General features: G+C 39.6%; 1 protein-coding gene across 2 annotated transcripts in view; it reads left to right on the forward strand.

The window, feature by feature from the left end:
• The window catches only part of CA8 (carbonic anhydrase 8), a 94,074-nt gene that overhangs the window by 37,462 nt on the left and 36,789 nt on the right, over window positions 1–19,823 (forward strand). For both annotated transcript variants that reach the window (XM_081266630.1, XM_081266629.1), the window contains exons 4-5: window positions 16,179–16,274; window positions 19,549–19,611. In XM_081266630.1, coding sequence (XP_081122756.1) covers window positions 16,179–16,274; window positions 19,549–19,611 — 159 coding nt within the window. The remainder of the gene's footprint in view (window positions 1–16,178; window positions 16,275–19,548; window positions 19,612–19,823) is intronic.

Below are 19,823 nucleotides of genomic sequence, written 5' to 3' on the forward strand. Positions count from 1 at the left end.
CTTTATTTTTTAAAGTTAAATTTTTATAAATTTTCAATTTGAGTTAAATTTTTGTATATAAATAAATTTGGGCACAGAAAATTCCCTAAATTATAAATATGCAATTCCTTGAATTTTTACAAAGTAAATATACTTCTGAAACCACTATTCAGCCTGAACACACTCTATATCCCAGCCATTCCCTCCCAGCTCCTTCAAGGTCAATTACAATCTTGAGTTCTAGCATCATTGATAAGTTTTGCCTCTTTGGAGGTTTTATGTGAATTGAATCACACAGTACACATTATTTTGTGTCTGGCCTTTTGTCATTTAGTATTGTGTTTATAGATTCATTTATGTTGTGATATGTGCTTTTCATTTGTTAATTTTCACGTGTAATTATTTTTAGTATGTGAATTTTCCACAGTATACTTTTTCTGCAGCTGATAACATTTAGACTGCCTTCAGGTCCTATCTACTAGAATAGAGTTTCTCTGAATATTCAGGTATTTTAATGAATATATATCTCAAACTGGAGCCTAGGTTATGAAATATTTCAGTGCAAATAGTTAACCCAAGAGTTTGCACTGAAACACATTACTAATAGTGTTATGAATCTTCTTAAGAATTAAGAATCATTTCCCCCAAAGTCCTTCTTACTCCATTTCACACAGAATTTCCCTTATATGTCATTAGCCAGAATTTCTGTACTTGCAGATTCTTTACACAATCATTTCAAGGAAAATGACGAGCCTGTAATAGTGTGGCTTCATCAGGACCCACCCTGCAGGGCTGAGAAGGGGTCTAACATTCTGTACACACTTTGCTGCTGGTTATATCAAATGCAGTTGGGGTTCTGGTAGCATGAAGGTCAGAGGAGAGGAGGAGACAGTTAGTAGAAGTGTGTGCTGAAAGAAGGAATATCCAGATTAGATATTTATCTGCAAATTAGATGCATTTCTGCAAAAGTGACTTTACCAGATAGAGCTTCTGGAATTATTTTGAAAACTACCTGACCTTTTGGTTTCAGGTTAGTAAACAAGAGTAAGTGCTCAATCAATATTTTCTATAATAATTACTTCTATTTATTTATTTATTTTTTGGTATTAAAGATTGAAACCGGGGTGGTTAACCACTGAACCATTTCCCCAGCCCTTTTTATTTATTTTTTTTTTTTTGAGACAGGGTCTCACTAAGTTGCTTAGGGCTTCATTAAGTTGCTGAGGCTGACTTTGAACTTGTGATCCTCCAGCTTTAGCCTCCAGAGCCACTGAGATTACAGGTGTGCACCACCATGCCTGGCTACATTTTTCTTACTTTAATTTTTCTAACCTTCTATTTCTTTTTAAGCCTGCCATTATAAGTTGGATACATGCCTATGTACAGTAGAGTATTCCTCATTTTTATCTTCTTAACTTATGAAAATGTACCATGTAGTGATCGACATACAGTGGTTATCATTTTCCTCTAGAAATAATGCTTTTTAAAAGACTTTCATTCTTGGAGCTGAGGTTGTGGCTCAGTGGTAGAGCACTCACCTAGCATGTGTGAGGCCCTGGGTTTGATCCTCAGCACCACATAAAAATAAGTAAATAAAATAAAGGCATTGTGTTCAACTACACCTAAAAATAAATAAATAAATAAATAAATAAATAAATAAAAGACTTTCATTCTTTTAAAAATCTTAACCACATATTTATATACAGAGTTATGAAAAATTGTGCATTCCACTATTGTCATGTATTTACAAAAATAATAAATAATAAAAAGTGAGAAAAAATCTTAACCACATATTAGTTAAAAATTTCTAATACTACATTACATGAAAGCAAAGATAAAGTCACTCAGAATTATCTTCTGAGTTACGTTACTGTAAAGCAAGGATGGTCTTTGCTTTTCTAAGGGTTCATCTCTATGACTATATATGTCAAGATATTGCATTGCTTATTGATATATTTCATTTGTCTAAAGCCAATGTGCAATCTATAATAAAAACTTTTGGAAAACAATACATTCATGCAATGCTTATGCTAAGATAATAAAGGGATCCACTAGGGCAGCATATGTACTAGGTAGGCAGCCAGGATTGCAAAGATCAGTGCAATGGAGAAGTGCAGTGAAGACCCAGCCCAACCGGAGGAAGCAGGCCTGGGGCAGGCAGAATCGGGTGTGCGTGCAGAACGCTTCCTGACCCCTGTTCCCATATCTGCCCTCTGAACATTTAAAGCACTTGTGTTGATGATGATGACGATTCATTTTGAATTATGTACAAGATGCAGTCATCTTGTTTTAGAAGTGTTCCTGTCCAGCCCTCCACATCAGTATGAACTGTACAAAATTGAAAGGTACCACCACAAAAACGTAGGTAAAATTTCCTGTCTGAATTGTGCCTTTTCTGGTACACGCCCATTGATGCCTTTCCTATTCCTAGTTGACCTCGATTTTACCCGAGCTGTTTGGGTACAGGTTCCTGCTCAATCAAGGAAAGTGCTGCTTTGGCTAGTCATCACATTGAACAGGAACTGGACTGTGTTTTCGCTCAGTAGTATGTTAAAGTACAGTTTCTTAGAATGTCCATTAAAATAACTGGATTAGTTTTTGGTTGCCTAAAGCACTGTAGGAGCAGGAGTGTCTTAGCAAATCTCAGGGAAGCACAGTCCCCTTTAATTAACACTGGGAGTACCCATAAGTGTGGTTTACGGTGAGTTTACTTGAAGAATGATTCTTTGTGCAACTCTTGAGCAACAAGTAAGTTGGATTAGTTTGTTGTGATTTTAAAGTAGTTACCAAACTTACATAAATAAGGAAGTACTTTGTGGGAAACGCATAGGTATAGATTTGTACAGAGCTTTTTGTCTTTCAGATCAGGGTAGCCCTCCTCAGTTTCATGTAGTTGTAGGGAGAGAGGAAAAAAAAATCTCTATTCCAGGGGAATTTTTTTTTTTGGGTAAAATTCTACTACATAGGTTGCTTTATACACCTTTACTTGTTCAGCCGGTCGGAGTTCACTCTTACAATATTTTTTAAGATACAAGGGTTTATATTATTGGAAAGTTTCATATTCCTTGTATTCTCTCATGACCATGGGGTTAGTGCAAGATGAATTCCCAAGGGAACTGTGGGAACAGCATTAATGCTTATGTGCCAGGCACATGCCACATCTTATTTAATCTCTTCTTGGTAGATATTTTAATGTCTGTTTTTCAGCTGGATAATCAGGTCAGGAGGCATTAAATAAGTTGCCCAAGGCTACTTAGGTAATGGCTGAGACCTGGACAAGTATTATTCTCTTTCCTCTACACTCCTCTTATATTTCTGATAAAATGGTTCTGAGCTTTGCTTTAGATAATTGCAGTTCAAAAAGTGAAAGCCCCTGAGTATGCTATGTTAATGGACAAATACCTTTCTAGGTACAGTGAGAACTAAATTAAAATGAAATGTTTTCTTTTTTTTCAACATTTTTAAGATAAGTGCACTTTATTGTAAGTTGTAATATTTTGACTATTGCAATTTGGTTTTGAAAATACTGTTTCAGTATTTAAAAATACCTGAAAATCAGGTTATTAGGAATTGTATGAGGTCTAAAACTTTACTTTTTGGAGTGTAAAAACTGACGATGGTATTTCATAAAGAAATAGAGTATTGTTGGATTTTAAAATCCAATTAAAATTGCTTTATATGTATTCATATTACTAAAAAGAGCTCATTACTGTAATTATGGTCCACATATCTGAAACAGTATAAAATAAACTATATTTGACCCACCTAAAGACCACAGAGAGACATTGTTTGGTGTATAGCATGTTGAGGGATTAGACTGTACCATGCAGGCAGGAGTCTGAGGAGCAGATTTGCACTGTGTAACTGCAAGGTAGAGAATGAATATAAGAAACAACTTTGGAGGAAGGAGACTAGCTAAGAGACTTAGGCAGCAAGTCTAGTGATAGATTATGGATATCTAAGCTAGAGGATTGGGACTAAGCCAAGTGGGTGAATTTGGGAGATTTTATGGAGGTAGACACAGCTCTTGGTTGATTGTAAGGGAGGATGATGAAAGAGATTTCTGATTTGGGTTCCGTCACTGAAACTGGGAAGCAGAGGAGGAGACAGGCTGGGAGGGGTAATGGAGGGAATTCAGCTGTGGAATGTCAACTATAAAATATCTCTCTGGATCTATCTATCTATCTATCTATCTATCTATCTATCTATCTATCTATCTATGTATCTATCTAGATATATTTGGGTGGAATACAGGGATTGAACTCAGGGGCACTCAACCACTTAGCCACATCCCTAGCCCTATTTTGTATTTTATTTAGATACAGGGTCTCACTGAGTTGCTTAGCTCCTCGCTTTTGCTGAGGCTGGCTTTGAACCTGTGATCCTCCTGTCTCAGCCTCCCCAGTTGCTGGGATTATAGGTGTGCGCCACCATGCCTGGTCCTTTGGAGATATTTTATTAAGCAGTTTAATTAAGGGAGTTATATCAAAGCAGGGATTTTGGTAAAAGGTGTTGATTTTGGAATTATGGGCATCTTGGTGACAATTGAAGACATGCAAAGAGAGAAGATCACACTACAAGAATATGCTCAGTGAGAAGGGAAGAGAAGAGGTAGAAGATGGAACCCTGGCAGAAGCACAACTGAGGGGTGGGGGAAGGGAGCCATGGAGGAGTCCAAGACAGGAGAGGGAAACCAGGGAGTGGACACCCTGGAGCCCAGAGGTGTGAGATGGACACCATGGAGTGTAGATACTACAGAGGATGCAAGTGTGCAGGACTGGCACTGTGACTTTGCAGGCCGAAGGCCCTGGTGAACATGGTGAATGGCAATGAGAGAGCAATTGCAGTGGATCCAGTCTGTCCTATTTCCAGGAGGAAATGGACATGGAGGAGGTGGTAATGGGAATACAAGAAGTTCTTGATGTCTGCTGTGCAGAGAAGTTAGTAGGAGGGTATATGAGGTCAAGGCAGTGTGTGTATATATAAAATAGGGTAAGAAACATCTATTCATGTTTAAATGGTGATCAGAAGACACTTTCAGAGAGAGCGACATCAGGCCAAAGACTCAGAAGAGAAAAGAACTGATGGACCAAAGACCCTTAAGTGGGCAGCAGCAGAATGCAGCAGAGAGCAGAGGCAGGTGTTGGGAGGAAAGGATGGCAGGAGGTTCTGGTGGGAAGCAGAGATGGATCATTCTGGTGGCTTAGTTTCTATGAGCTTTAAATGGCCTTGGTATTAGAGTATTAGTGATGAGCATGAGCCTACCTGGTGGTAGGTTTGGGGGTGCTAGGTTTCAGGATGGCTTCAGTTGGCACTGGGTTTTATGATTGTTGGAAATCCACACCTGAGGGCAGGGCTCCATCCTTGCAATTTTTAAAGCTCTCCCTATCACCGCTTCCTGGAGGCATTTGAAGTTTTGATTCTGAGGAAGGTGGCAAGTATCATTAGTTATCTCCACGTTTTAAGAAAGTAAGTTAGTTGACACAGCCTCATGAGAAAATACCTGAGGAAGATAAGTGAGTGCACCTCTGTCTTCAAGGACCAAGCTCCGGATGATACGACCCTGCCTGCCCGTTATGGTTTGAATCTGGAATTTCCTAACAGCTTATGTATTGGAAGCATGGTCCCCCATGTAGCAATGTTCAGAGGTGAAAAGATTTAATGAATAGCTGTTATCACATCAGTGGATTAATCCATTTGATGAATTAATAATCTGCATGAACCACTGTATGCTACCTGTAGACAGGTGGGCATGGCTGGAGGGTGTGCTCTTGAACTATATCTGTCCTTGGTTCCTCCTCCTCCTCCTCCTTCTTCTCCTCCTTCTTCTTCTTTCTCCCTCCCCACCCCTCCTTCCTGGCTGCCATGGGCTAAGCAGCTTTCCTATGTCACTCCTTCTGCCATGATATTCTGCCACATCTTGGCGCAGAGCAATGAAGTCAGCTGACTGAACCTCTGAAACCCTGAGCCAAAATAAACTTTACCTCCCCTTAGTTGTTCTTGCCAGGTATTTTAGTCACTGTGGCGAAAAACGGATTAACACACTAACCTTTCTACTGTCATTTCCTGCTTTCTCCACTCCAATTAAATTCTGTCCAGAACACATTCTGTATAACCCAGTATAACCTCTGTATTTCCAGAGAATATTCCTCGCCCTTGCAATGTCTTACATGATACATACTCTGGTCTGTCTTTTGTGGCTGAGTCTCAAAGAGATCCCACGTAGATTTCCTAGGAACTGGTAGCCAGAGTGTCTGCTCACCGTGGGTATGCCCTTGGCGTCTGGCACAGTCTTTCTGGATTTCTGGTCTTCCTCTTGTTGCACAATTTCCAGTCCTTCTCCTAGTTTTTCTTGTCTCTACAGAGAACTTTGTTTGTCATTCAGCTGTGCTTTGAGTAAACATTCATTCTGTGAATTCCACTCTGCTCACTTTTCCTTGATTCTCATTGTTGGGGATGAAGTTGCATAGACAAGGTGTTCAAATCCCAACTCTTGTCACTTGATATCTTTTTGATCCTGAGAAGGTTATTTTATCTTTTGTGCCTTTATTACCTTCTGTCTTGTTAAAGAAATGACTGTCTTAGGTTATTTTCTGTTGCTGTAACAGAATGCCTGAGACTGGGTAATTTACAAAGAAAAGAGTTTATGTAGCTCACATTTCTGAATGCTGGGAAGTCTAAGAACATGGCATTGGCATCTGCTCAGCTTCTTGTAAGTCCTTTGTGGCAGGTTACAACATAACAGGAGTCAAAAGGCCAAGTGGATATTTGTGAAGAGGCAAAGTACAAGGTGTGCCCTGGCTTTGTAACAACCTGCTCTTGCAGTAGCTCATCCAGTCTTAGCAGAAGGAGAGCTCACTACTGAAAAAGTTAACCCAATCCACGAGCAAGTCATTAATCCCTCTTGTAGACCTGGTCATCTTTTATAGGCCCCACCTCCTAACCACCACCACTGTAGCAATCAGATTTCAAAATGCATTTTGGAGCAGACAAACCATGAGAGTGATACTCATAGATGCTACCATTAGAGAGATGTTAATGAGGATTGAATGAAGTCAAACTTGTAAAGAACGGTGCCTGGCAGAAAATGCAGTATCAGTCCTCATTAAATCAGTACCCACAGCATCCTCCTCATTTTTACTGCATACTCACCCTTTTACTCATCTTTTTCTTCCTCTGTGCTATAATACTTATTTTTAGTTACACATACCCTGGATCCTTTTACAAAAATTATTTGAGGTCTCTGTATTTCTGATGTTGAAAGGAATAATCATTAAAATCCTGGATACCGTTGGTGCTCAATAAATGCATAGAGGAATGCTGCCGTTATTTCAGAACTCTTGTCAAATGTGATTCTCATTTGGGGTGGGAAGAGAGGAATCACAGCCATTATTCACTGATTCACTACACACAAGCAGGTCCAATCCTATAAATAAATGGCTTACTATCTACAACCCCAAGACCCTAAAGTTACCACCCAGTTAGTCCATTCAAGCAAGGGTAAATGGATCAGGTTACAGCTCTCACGATCGAATCATTTCACCTTTGAACATTCCCACATTAATACAGGAGCTTTAGGGGGATACCTCATAGCTAAACCATAACACTGATCTTATATTAAATATAAAATATTTGAAAATGATGCAGTTTTACCTTTATTTGACTCATACCACCCCTCCAACAAGGCTTTCTGAATCTTTCATAGTGAATTTCCTAAAGGAAGGCTCATTTTCGGGAGAAGAGCCTTCTAGTTAATGATGCCCTCAGAAGGCACAATATTAAAGTAAACAAAAGGAAATTAATCAGCATATAGAGAGGACATGATTCTGCTTTGAAAGAAAATCTTTCATTACCTAGAACTAGTGCCTATTTAATTGAAAAGTCTACACCCTAGGAATACTACAGATACCCTTTTTTAAACTAATATATTAATGGATGAAGTTGTTCTGAAACACTCTTAACACATTCTCCCATTTCTCTTTTGCCTAGGTAAGACGATACATAATTAAGTTTAGGCAAACATAACAAGTAGGTGACAGCTAGAGATAGAATTTCAAATAATTCATTTTCCATTCCATGCTTTAGAGCACTTTGTCACTGTTCTATCTGTCTACACCTTGAATGTCCTTCTCTGAATAATAGCTGCATAATATATTGACAATGACATCTTAAAGTGCAGCAGCACCTGGAGATAATATGCACTAAATCTTGATTTATCTCCAGATGAATGGGCTGCTTCACATAATTAAGAGTGAATTGGAGAGAAATGTCACTTTCTTTGTTAACTGTTTTCCAGTTATTTAATGCTCCAATTTGTTATTCAAACATTTCACTTCCAATTTCCTTTTTATTTCAATGCTTAATATCTTCTTTCTTTCTCTCTCCAGTATCAGAGGGATTAGATGTAATATTTTTTTTCTTTGTAAAAAAAGGTTCTATAGCTCTCCATGCCTAGCAGGTGTGCAGCCCTTGGTTTGATCCCCTCCACCCCCCCTCAAACTAATTGTACAGATCTTCCCGAGTGCATTGAGATTGCATGTTTTGGATGTGGGAGAGCGAGGATGAGTGAGATGACTTCGCTTCTGAAACTCACGATCTGTTGGGACACCAGCTACCATTCTCCATATTGAATTTCTTTGGCTCTGAGGAAGACAGGCAAATCAGGACACAGAAATCATAACCTACCTTTGATGGCTCCTTTTCCTCTTTGAATTTCTTCTGCATAGTGGCCTAGCTCAGAGGAAAGTTTTTAATGACTGCAGATTGTGAGTAAAAGTGGCATTTCCGGTTTAATTATTTCAGAGTTCATAGGTTGCCTTGAATGCTTATGATTTATCTAAATTTACAGCAGCATGTGATTCAGGGTTTAATTTTGGTCCATTTAAAGAATAGATGAAAACAATAGTAAAAGTCAAAAGTGCACTTGGCTTAAGCTTAGGCATTCTGATTTTTCTTAATTTTGAAAAAGTCAATTAGCACTCACTTCAACTGCCTTCTGATTTCTGGTTTCTGATAATCTAGCCCACCTTCTAGGATGAGTTGCCTTACCCCACTTTTATCCTGATGCTCTTGCGTTCTGCCTCTGTGCTTTCCATTGTATTGAAACTGTCTTCTCAGTAGTCTTAAAAATAATACTTGCAAAGTCTTTTTCTGTCCTTGTTTTCCTCTGCTGCTTTGCAGCTATTGTAGCTTTATTCTAGAAAGTCTCTTCTTGGTTGTCCTGTTAGCACTCTGGAATTTGAGTTTCCAATGTGCATTTGTTATTTCCCTTTCCTTCATCTCACCGTGTTCCATGTTCAGACGTTCATGGCTCATGGCACGTCTCACAAAGTGGCCCACAGGTGGATTGATGCTATAAGCCACATCTCTCTAGGGACATTTGCAACCTGCACCTTTAGCCTCTCCTTCTCAAGCAGCTCTAGTTCTGTCCCTCTCTTGAGTGGGTGTTTGAGTCAGCCTTTTTGCTGCTGTGACTAAAGGACCTGGTCAGAACAACTGCAGAGGGGGAAAAGTTTATTTGGGGGCTCACAGTTCAGAAGTCTCAGTCCATAGACAGAAGGCTCCATTTCCCAGGGTTTGAGGTGAGGCAGGACATCATGGTGGAAGAGTGTGGGGGAGGAAGCCAGCTCCTATGATGATCAGAAGGGAGAGAGAGACAGACAGACAGACACTGACTCCACTCTTCAGATGCAAAAACCTCACAGCAATGCCCCCACTGAACCACTTCCTCTAGCCACACCCCACCTGCCTCTAGTTACCACCCAGTTAATCCCATCAGGTATTAATTCACTCAAATCATTTCTCCTCCAAACCTTCTTGCTTTGTCTCACATATGAGATTTTTGGGGTACAACACATCTAAACCATAACAATGGGGGCTGCAGGTTTAAACTCTTATCTAAAACTGAACTCGCCTTACTTTTGATGTGATTTTGGTAGAAATTCAAGTTATCCCATTTTTCCTCTTCTGTTTCCCTCGTGGATATCTATTCTGTGTCTCCCATCACCCTCCATCCCCCACTCCTCATAACTAATGTCCACTTTGCAACTTTTCTGTCCCCTGTGAAGGCCTAGGGGGCATTTGCACAGGTGTTAGGACAGGGTGGGGAATGGTATTCCCAACTGAATGGGGGAAGTTGTGGTGAGCCTTTGGGACCAACTTAGGAAGGGAAGGATGAGGTTAGAGACAGTCAAGCCTGTTATGGTAGGAAATAAAGGGAAGTAGATTTTTGAACAGAGGAAATGTGGTGAAAGCTGGGTTCAAGAGAGATTAGTTGGGCTTTATAATGCAAATGACCAGAGGGCCTGGGAAGGCCTTGGTGAGTGGGAGATAAAGGGTGGGCTAAGTCTCAAGCCTGGGAGGTCTTCTAAGAGTCAGGGAGAGGGCACCTTTGAAGGGAATTGATGTCAGTTCTAGAAATATTTAGCTTGAGGTGACAAGAAGACATCTGAAAGGAAATGTCATTAAGCATTTGCAGATAGGAGATTTCACCAAACTTGTATGAGTGCATAGTGCTGGGGAAAGAAATTCGTGAGTCATAATTGCCTTTTCAGTTTTTACTACTTTTTCCATTCCTCATGATTCATTCTTTTGTACTTTAATGCTGTCATGTTATTTATGTTAATAATAAACCTCATTTATCTTGAAGATAGCTTTCTGTTAAGCTGCCACAAAATCTTCAAACTTATTTTTCTCACTGACAAATAAATGATTATAAGGCTATGGCTTGTCACAGTTTCATAACTTTGGACAAATTTATCTATTGCTGTGAGTTAAGTATATTAAGATTAACGTTTCCCAGGTACTAATGGTAAAGCCACATAATCAATGGCAGGAAATTTGAATTTGTGAGCCTCACAGCAAAAGCTCAGCCAAAGATTTTCTTGGAAACTGTCAAGAGGCACTTTGCAGTACTTATTCTATGGTGGTGGTGGTGGTATTATTATTATTATTATTATTATTATTATTATTATTATTATTATTATTATTATTATTATTGTAATAGTAGTAGTAGCACTACTACTACTACTACTACTACTACTACTATGGATTGAACCCAGGGGCTTACATGCTAAGCAAGTGCTCTACCACAGAACTATATTCCCAGCCTTTTTTTTATTTTGAGACACATCTTACTAAGTTTCTGAGGCTGGAACTTTTGATCCTCCTGCCTCAGTCTCCCAAGTCCCTGGGATAATAGGAGTGCACATCGTGCCTGTCTGGTCTGATTTTTAATAGAAAGGCACTGTGACTGGTTATCCCAATGTTAGCAACATCATTGCTTCTTTGTAACATGTTCCTCATGGTGAAGCTGGGGTTAGATGAGGAGGGTGGAGAGAGAGGTGGTAAAGAGTGAGGAAAGATGTGGCTGATTTAGAGAAAACCCCTTTTTCTTTGACAGGCCCATTTTGGAAGGAAGCCAAAATGTCTGCCTTTTGAGAGAAAGTCACTGGGGAGTATGGGCCCTGCTGATGGTTCAGTTGGAGAAATCTCACCCCCCACTCCCCATTTCTCAACCACTGCTATTGCAGGAGTCAGCAGCCCTTCGGTACCTGCTATACTCTGTATTCACAGGGCAAAGAAGGTCCAGGCTCCTGATGGCCTTGGTGAAGCTGAGTCCTGTCTGGGGGTATCTTTGGTTCTGTGGCAGTTAGGTAGTCCTGCACAGTGGGCTATGTCCAGGTAGAGACAGTGATAACACTATCCAATCCTTGGACTCCTTAGCAACAGCAAGCAGCGTGGGCATGCTTGGCTAACCCCTCTCCCTCCTCACGTTGCATCCCCCTGCTTGCATTTCTTGGCTGGCTACAGACAGCTAATGCTATTGTGAGCAAACTGTGATAGGAATATAGGGATAAAGAGAGTACTGGAGGAAGACAAGCAGGGCGTGAACAGTCTGAGGTTATGAGATGCTGCTCTCCTTGTGCTAGAGATGGATGTTCAAAGGAGTAGTGACTCTGAAGTTACAGAGCTAAAGAGTTGTGGAAGTGAAATGAGAATCAGGGACCCGTGACTCCTAGCTTGGAGGTCTTCTGTGAGCATGGTCCTCTGAGAATCATCAGTGGATCTGCGGAGGTGTGCAGTGTGGCTGCCTCTGCACTCAGCTGTGCCCTAGCTCAGCCACGCCCCAGAGCCAGTCTGCACTGTTGGGCTTTGAAGCCCGTCCTCTGAGGCCCCTTGGCTGGTAATAGCCATCTGCTTGGAGACGGCTGGGAAGACTGCTTTCCTCCCTTGGACTTTGCTTCATTGTTTTCTGAACCATATCCTTAGTATCATATGCTTTTCCGTTCCCATGTATTTGTCTCCATGTGTCCTTGTTTAACCATTTCCATTGGAATAAACTTTGGAGCAGTTATCCTTACTATGAGTATATTTCAAAATAATATGTCCCTGCATTAATATGTATAGAGCAATTCCCTATTTCAAAAGGGGATATTTTTCATGACTTCCGGTAAATGTCTGAAGCTACAGATAGTACCAAACCCTGTCTGTATTATGTTTTTTTCTATACATGCATACCTGTGATAAAGTTTAATTTATGAATTAGGCAGAGTTAGAGATTAATAAAAGCTAATAAAAGAACAACTATAATAATATACTATTTATTTAAAACTCATGAGTTTTTTTCCTTTGACTTGTCCATTGAATATTTTGACTGCAGGTATCTAACTGAGGAAAGTGACAATATTGGTGGTGGGAGGTGGGGGGCCACTCTTATACATATTATGTGTTTTGTGAAGCAAAGGAAAATTGAAATAGAAGGCATCTCATAAAAATAAAGTAGAAGGTCTGACATGTTCCTTCTGATCATTTGAGGGCTTTTTTGTCCCCTAACTCTTCAGTCTAGTCTTAGGGAAATAATGACCAAATGTTCACTTTAATTGTTAGGGGCCTTTGTCTCTCTTCCTTTATTATTAGCCTTCTTCAGGACTGGACCTGCATTTGCCACCAAATGCAGGGTCTGAAGCAGCCCCAAAGAGGGGGACCTCTGCTCAGGATGGCCAGGCCCTTGACATAGATTATAGAAGATAATTTCAGGTGGAGGCACAAACAGATTTATTATGAAAGAAAGGAGGATGCATCCACAGGAGAACATGGGCCATCTCAAGAAAGCAGTGCTGTGGGGTCTTGGGCTCTTCTTTGAAAGGAAGCTTGGGGAGGGGTGTGCATGGGAAGTATCCAGGATGAGCTGCATCAAAGACCTGCCATCCTGAGATAAGAATGACATCAGTCTGGTGATCATAGATGGTTTATAGTGACCTGGCAATTCTCAGGATCCTTAGGTTGCCATACTCTCCATTATCTTATCAATAGATACATTGGGTAAGAACCCTGGGTTTCTGTTCATTCAGTCTATCCTAAAAACACATGTGTTCATGGGCTTATTACAGTGCATAGGAAAGCCACAATATTGGTGGCTGGAGGGGGGGGGGCCTCTCTTTTGTCAGGGACAGACTTAGACATGTGCTCAGAGTTCTTTGTATGCCCTTGTGATTTTTCTACCTCAGTGGCTCTACTTTATGGAACAGAACCAATACTAACAAAAGGCAAAATGGGATAAGATTATAGGAACAAGAAAGGGGCAACAGAAGAACAGAAGTAGATCTGGATAATCCAAGGTTTTGTAAGTGGGTCAATTTCTAGTAACTTTAAGATTGTGAATGAAGATTTGTGGATTTCCCAGCAAGTTGGAAGTGACAGGTCTGGAGAAAAACTAGGTTTGGCAGTGAAGATATGAAGAACTTCAGGACAAGGCTTTCAGATTAAAGTTATAGTCTCCTCCTCCTTCCTTTTTCCTTCTTTCTACCTATATTTATTTTCTTTTATCCTACTTCACATGGGTCTTCATACATTTTTATTTACACAAACTGTATTAGTCAGGGTGCTTCAGCGAAACAGGAGGGTTGGGGGAGGAATAAAAAAGATTGGGATTTAAATTAAGGAGCTGGTCCGTTTGATTTTTATGGCTGAGGCTGGAAATCCATGCAAAAGTTGTTGTTGCAGTTTGAAGGCTGGAAAGTCTGGGGGAATTTTGATCTTGTATTCTGGAGACAGAATTCTCTCTTCTTTGAGGGACCTCAGTCTTTGCTGCTAAGGCCTTCAACTGATTGGATGAGGTTTACCCATAAAATGGATTGCAGTCAACTTTACTCAGTCTGTTGACTTACATGCTAATCATATCTAAAAACGAACTTTGCAGCAGCATCTAGACTGGTGTTCTATAGCCTAGCCAAGTTGACACATAACATTTATTATCCCATATCCCTATCTTAGTTTTCAACTGATACTCTCTGGCAGCTGCCTAGCTTATATTCTGACCTCTAATCCATCCCCCATTCTCCAAAAAGAAACTTTGAAAGGAAGGAGGTTATCATGGGGAAGCTTGACTAATACTAAGCAGCATAAGTAATAATACTCACTGCAATCGTATATTGCTTTAGTATTTTCCAAAATCGAATGATGACAGAATTAAAGCTTTGAGTACTCTGACCTTTCTACTTTTGAAGCGTCATCTCTTGTCAGGGACAGACTTAGGCATGTGCTCAGAGTTCTTTGTATGCCCTTGTGATTTTCCTACCTCAGTGGCTCTACTTTATGGAACAGAACCAATACTAACAAAAGGCAAAATGGGATAAGATTATAGGAACAAGGAAGGGGCAACAGGAGAACAGAATTAGATTTGGATAATCCAAGGTTTTGAGATTTGAGGAGTGGTGGGGGGAAAAACAAGCTTGCTCTATTTATTTATTTATTTTGTTGGTTTGTTAATGTGTTGTTTCAGAAAAGGAAAAAAATAACTCAATATTGCTATGAGAAGGAAGGAAAATGTCAGTTTGAATTTTGTCATCTGTTGGAAAAAAAAAAAAAAACACAACACAACAACTCAACCTTGGGCCTAGACCTTCTTTGTTGATTTAATGAAAGCAGTCAGTTCTTATCTGTACCACAAGGACTTCTGTGCTATTGTTGCTGCCAGAGAAGGAAATAATAAAGTTAGTCTTTTATTATTAATTGAGAAGTCATAGGACATTGTTATCTTGAAGGCGGTGCCTTGACAGTTAGCATTTACTGGCTGCTTCCAGACCCTGTGAGCTTTCCAGGCAGCCTGGTCTTGGTGTGTTCTTTTCCTGGGTTGCTGTTTCTATGCTGGACTTTCTTACCTCCCTCTAGTGGTCAGTTTTATAATCTCAGATTCAATTTGGACAAATTCAACAGTGAAAAAAAAAATCAAAGTTTTGACAGTCTGTGTGATAATTAAAAAAAAAAATTAGATTCTAAATACATAAATATTGAGTTTTATCTATGTCTTTTAAAATTAAGAACTAGTTTTTAAATGTGGTACAAAGTTTTAAGGTGGTAAGGAATTAGTTTGATGAAAAGGTATACTACTGAAGATGGTATTCTAGGCGCAAGGTTTTAGCGAGCTGCTGTCATACCAAGAATCTCTGTGGCCACTTGATTTTTTTAGTGTGGGAACTAGATGTGGCTTCTTGCAAATGTTTATCGCTGCTGTAGGAACAAGCGCATATTCTAGATCAGCTTGAAAGCTGCAAAGCTGTATGAGGTTAGGAGGAAGGGACCCTGAGCATTGATTGTCCTTTCTTCATAGATAAAATTCTATCCCAACTGTAGGAAGTGAACTTCTGTTGGAGATTTACATCAGTATTATTTTACTATGGAATACTTGAACAGAGGGCAGTACTTAATTTTTTTTCTATCTTATGTTATCTTTGGATAGTCCTAGAGTTGAAATAATTTACCAGAACTTGAGAGTGGCTTTGCACATTTCCTGATGGAAATACTGTGGGTTGGTGATGCTGTGTTTGATTATGTGGGTACCAATCCTTTGAGTGAGTAGTGTTTGTGTCCAGACCTGGAGTTTTGTTTCTTTGAGCTCCAGAGGGAATGCCATTTAAGGAAAGACACTAACTCTATGTGAAATCGGTGAGTCTCCCTCACTGAGCTTCTCCTAAGTCAGTACTAAAACTGAGAACTCAAGAGGTGGTGACCTGTTGCTTCTGTTCAGAGAGGCAAAGGAGGGAATTCCTCCAGAGACCTCCTGTGGAGGCAGTAGCCTGTGTACATTGGTGACCCCCTTGTTGCATAGGAGACCTTGTAGATGTAGTACAGTTGGTGATGTGGTTTTGTTTTTCTGAAGAGAAGGACATTAGAAGTGACCTGTGCATTGTTGCCTCCAGCTCCATCTGATCCACTGGAACTCCACTCTGTTTGGCAGCATCGATGAGGCTGTGGGGAAGCCGCACGGAATCGCCATCATCGCCTTGTTCGTTCAGGTAAATGGTCTGCAGTGGTTATTGTGCTGTTCACAGCTGCTGCTTTCTAAGTCATTTTGCAAGATGGTTTTCCATTCTCTCCCAGTTTTATTACTTCAAGGTGAAATTAAACACCTTTACAGAGAACACCAATAATGTAAAAATAGAAAACTTGATCTTTGGAGTTCATGAGAGTTCAGCCATATTCCTTGATAGAAAAGAGTTCATTTATTTATTAGAAATTTTCTACAGGGTGGCATTCAGCATCTTTGGAGAAATGATTTTGAAAATGTCTCCTGAAGGCAGAATTCATTTTATTTATGAAAAAAGCATTTCAGAAAATGTTTTTAGACTCTAGCTTACTGCAAAATCTAAGAAAAATCAATAATATAATCATGTAGTGGATTATTTTAGCTCTTCATTATTAATAATTTTCACTTGAAGATGATTTGAAATCTTTATAGAAAACACTGATAAAATAAGACTGCAAACAGTAGAAGATTTAGCTAACATAAATTTTAGATTTGAGCAGTGTGGTGGGCAAAGAATAGTGTATAAATTTAGCCAAACATACAAAAATGGACCATATGTTCACACAGATAAAATTTTAATCCAGTTTTTACTGAGGTGAATCTTTTTAATTTTCTCTTATCGTCTATGATAAAAGATTTAGAGGTAAAAGAGATCATGGAAATTTCAGACATCCTTTGACCACCAGTCATAAGAGACATCAAGGCGCAGAGAGGTCAAGTAATTATTTAGTCACACAACAATGTATTCTGCCAATCAGCACCAAAACTCAGAGAGCCAACTCTGCATGGTTGCAGGTTGCCTCTTGTATAAACTGGATTACAGCAGTAATATTAATGCTATGGTTTTAGTTATTTAATTTTCTAAAAAGAGTTGAGCATCGAGTCCTTTCAAATATGCTTTCTTGTAGCATATATACCATCAGAACAGGATAGTCCACTCAGAGAAGGACAGCCTTGTGCATGCAGGTCAGAGATACTAAACTGAAGGGCACTGACCATAATCTCCATCCTAGGAGACTGCCCAATTTTTATTGGAAAGGCCTGAGATCTGCCCCTTGGACACACTCAAGGGGTTCTCATAGACCAGGAGGTGGTAGGAGAGCTTGTCAAAGACACAGCCATTCTGAGTCCAGGGAGCACAGTGGGAAATAAGGCAAGAGTGAGGCAGAAATGGAAAAATAAAATTCATGGAATAGGGCTTCAATTCCAGGAGAAGAGGCTCACGAGAGTGGTTTGCATTTTTGGTGGTGGTTAAAGATGGCAAAGGGGAGAGATAAGGAAGTGACAGATCTCACGGTCCTGGAGGACTCACGGGATGGTGTTGGTGCAGGAGCTGCTGCAGGATTTTAGCAGTTGGGTGTGGAGACTGCCATGTGTACTTGGATTTTGGTGGTTATGACTTTTTCACATATGAATTTATTTGGTAAAGAAGGAAAGTGATCGAGCAACAGCTAGAGTTTGTTGCAGGGTATAAAGTTTTGCTGGTAAAGTGAAGAATCTTCGTGAATAGAAGGAGCCACGAATAGTTATGAAGTGCCACTATATGTAAAATCTGTTTGATGCTCTACAACATCACGCAGGTTAAGCAGGGTAACGAGTGACATGATCTTCAACCCTATCACTTTATCCTTCCCACTAATGGGTGACAAAGGACATAGAAATTAAGTATATGTACACACACATTTTTTTCTGTCTTTTCTTTTTGTTTTGGTACTGGGGATTGAACCCAGGGGTACCCAACCACTGAACCACATCCCCAACCCATTATTTTTTTTTATTTTATTTAGAGAGAGGGTCTCAGTGAGTTGCTTCAGGCCTGGCTAAATTGCTCAGGCTGGCTTTGAACTCATGATCCTCCTGTCTCAGCCTCCCCAGCTGCTGGGATTATAGGCATGCACCACTCTGCCTGGTGAGGTTAAGCACATTTGCCCAAAGTCACATAGCCAAAAAGTGGCAGGGTCATGATAAGAACCCAGGTAGTCCAACACAATGGAGCTCACTTCTGACAACTGTTATGTGACTTTATAGTACTCAGATTGGAATCTTCTCAAAGTGTTCATGGTTCTGGAAGGAGCTGCATGAAGTGAAAATAGACCACAGCCAAAGGTGCAGGCATCCAAATGAAAAAAAACAGTTAGATGAGGGGGGTCCATTTCTTCTGAAGACGGGGTGAAGGCTTTTGCCTAAGATCCAGCCTCCTACACTCATGGGGACATTTTTCTTTTCTTTTTCTTCTTCTTCTTCTTCTTTTTTTAACTTCATGAAATTTATTTTCTGTTTTTAGAACCTATTTCAGGAATTGCAAACACTTCAAAAATAATGGAAATATGATTACACTGAACAGATTGACCTATCTTATGTTAGGCTTTTCTTGTCTTTTTTTTTCCCCATAGCATATTTTACAGTCGGTTGATAATGACAAAAATAGAAAATGTGTGCATGTTGAAAGTTAGTCCAGCTTCTCATAGGTCATTCTTCAAAAATGTATGTGGAAGAGAAGAAGCTGAGGGATAGCAGTGATTGTTACCTGAGGTGATAAGTGATCTCTGCTCTTACTTTCTCCATTGTCATAGACCACTGAAAGCTTTGGAAGTGTGAATTATCTGGCACTTCAGATTTGTAAAGTTAACATCAAGGACACTAAATATCAAAAAAAAAATAGTTCAAATCTCAAATTTCTTTGGAGTACTTTGTATACCAAGGATATGTGTTATTTCATAATAGAAAGCTATTGAAAGCATATTCTTAAGATTAAATAAAATGATGGCTATAACAATTATGATCAGTGGTAATCAAGAAATGTCTTGATTTTGGTAACTTTAATATAGGACATCACATACCTACTCTTCAGAAAAAAATTCAACTTTGAGAAATATTTATAATAATGATCTATAAATACTAGAGGCAAGAATGCAAGAGTTTGGATATGTACTGAGTAGTTTTAATTAAAATATATGTTTGACACTTTTATGTAATAGTCTTGTTTAATTTAGTATTTGAATTATGGCACAGTGAGTAATACCTATGCATAGAAAGATGAAGCTGAACAGCTTCTTGGGTCTTATAGCTAATACTTTCTTGTACTAGCTGTTACAACTTTAAATACCTTAAGTAGATGTTGACCTGACCATAAAAGGAAAGGTCATTTAATTCCCCAGGAAGGGCATGCAGGTGGATTGGAACCTCACTTCTGGTTACTATTTTGAATAAAGGTAAAGAATTTTAAAATATTGTGTTTGTGGTTTATGCTTTATACATTTCAGATAGGGAAGGAACATGTTGGGCTCAAGGCTGTGACTGAGATCCTCCAAGATATTCAGTATAAGGTAAGTTGTTCTTTAAAACAGAAACTCTCGTGTCTAAGAGGCCCCTGAACCAACTCTTGATAATTCTGTAGAACCCACAGGACTCAGAAAAGCTCTTCTATTTATGGGATACGACAGTGCAAGGTTACAGTGCAAATCTAAGTGAAGGGCAGAGGCACATGTGGGCTGAAGTTGGGGGGGAACCTGAAGAAGCTTCCAGGTGTCCCCTCCCA

The sequence above is a fragment of the Spermophilus citellus genome, assembly GCF_964194105.1.
Source record: "Spermophilus citellus genome assembly, chromosome: 14".
In the NCBI taxonomy this organism is placed as follows: domain Eukaryota; kingdom Metazoa; phylum Chordata; class Mammalia; order Rodentia; family Sciuridae; genus Spermophilus; species Spermophilus citellus.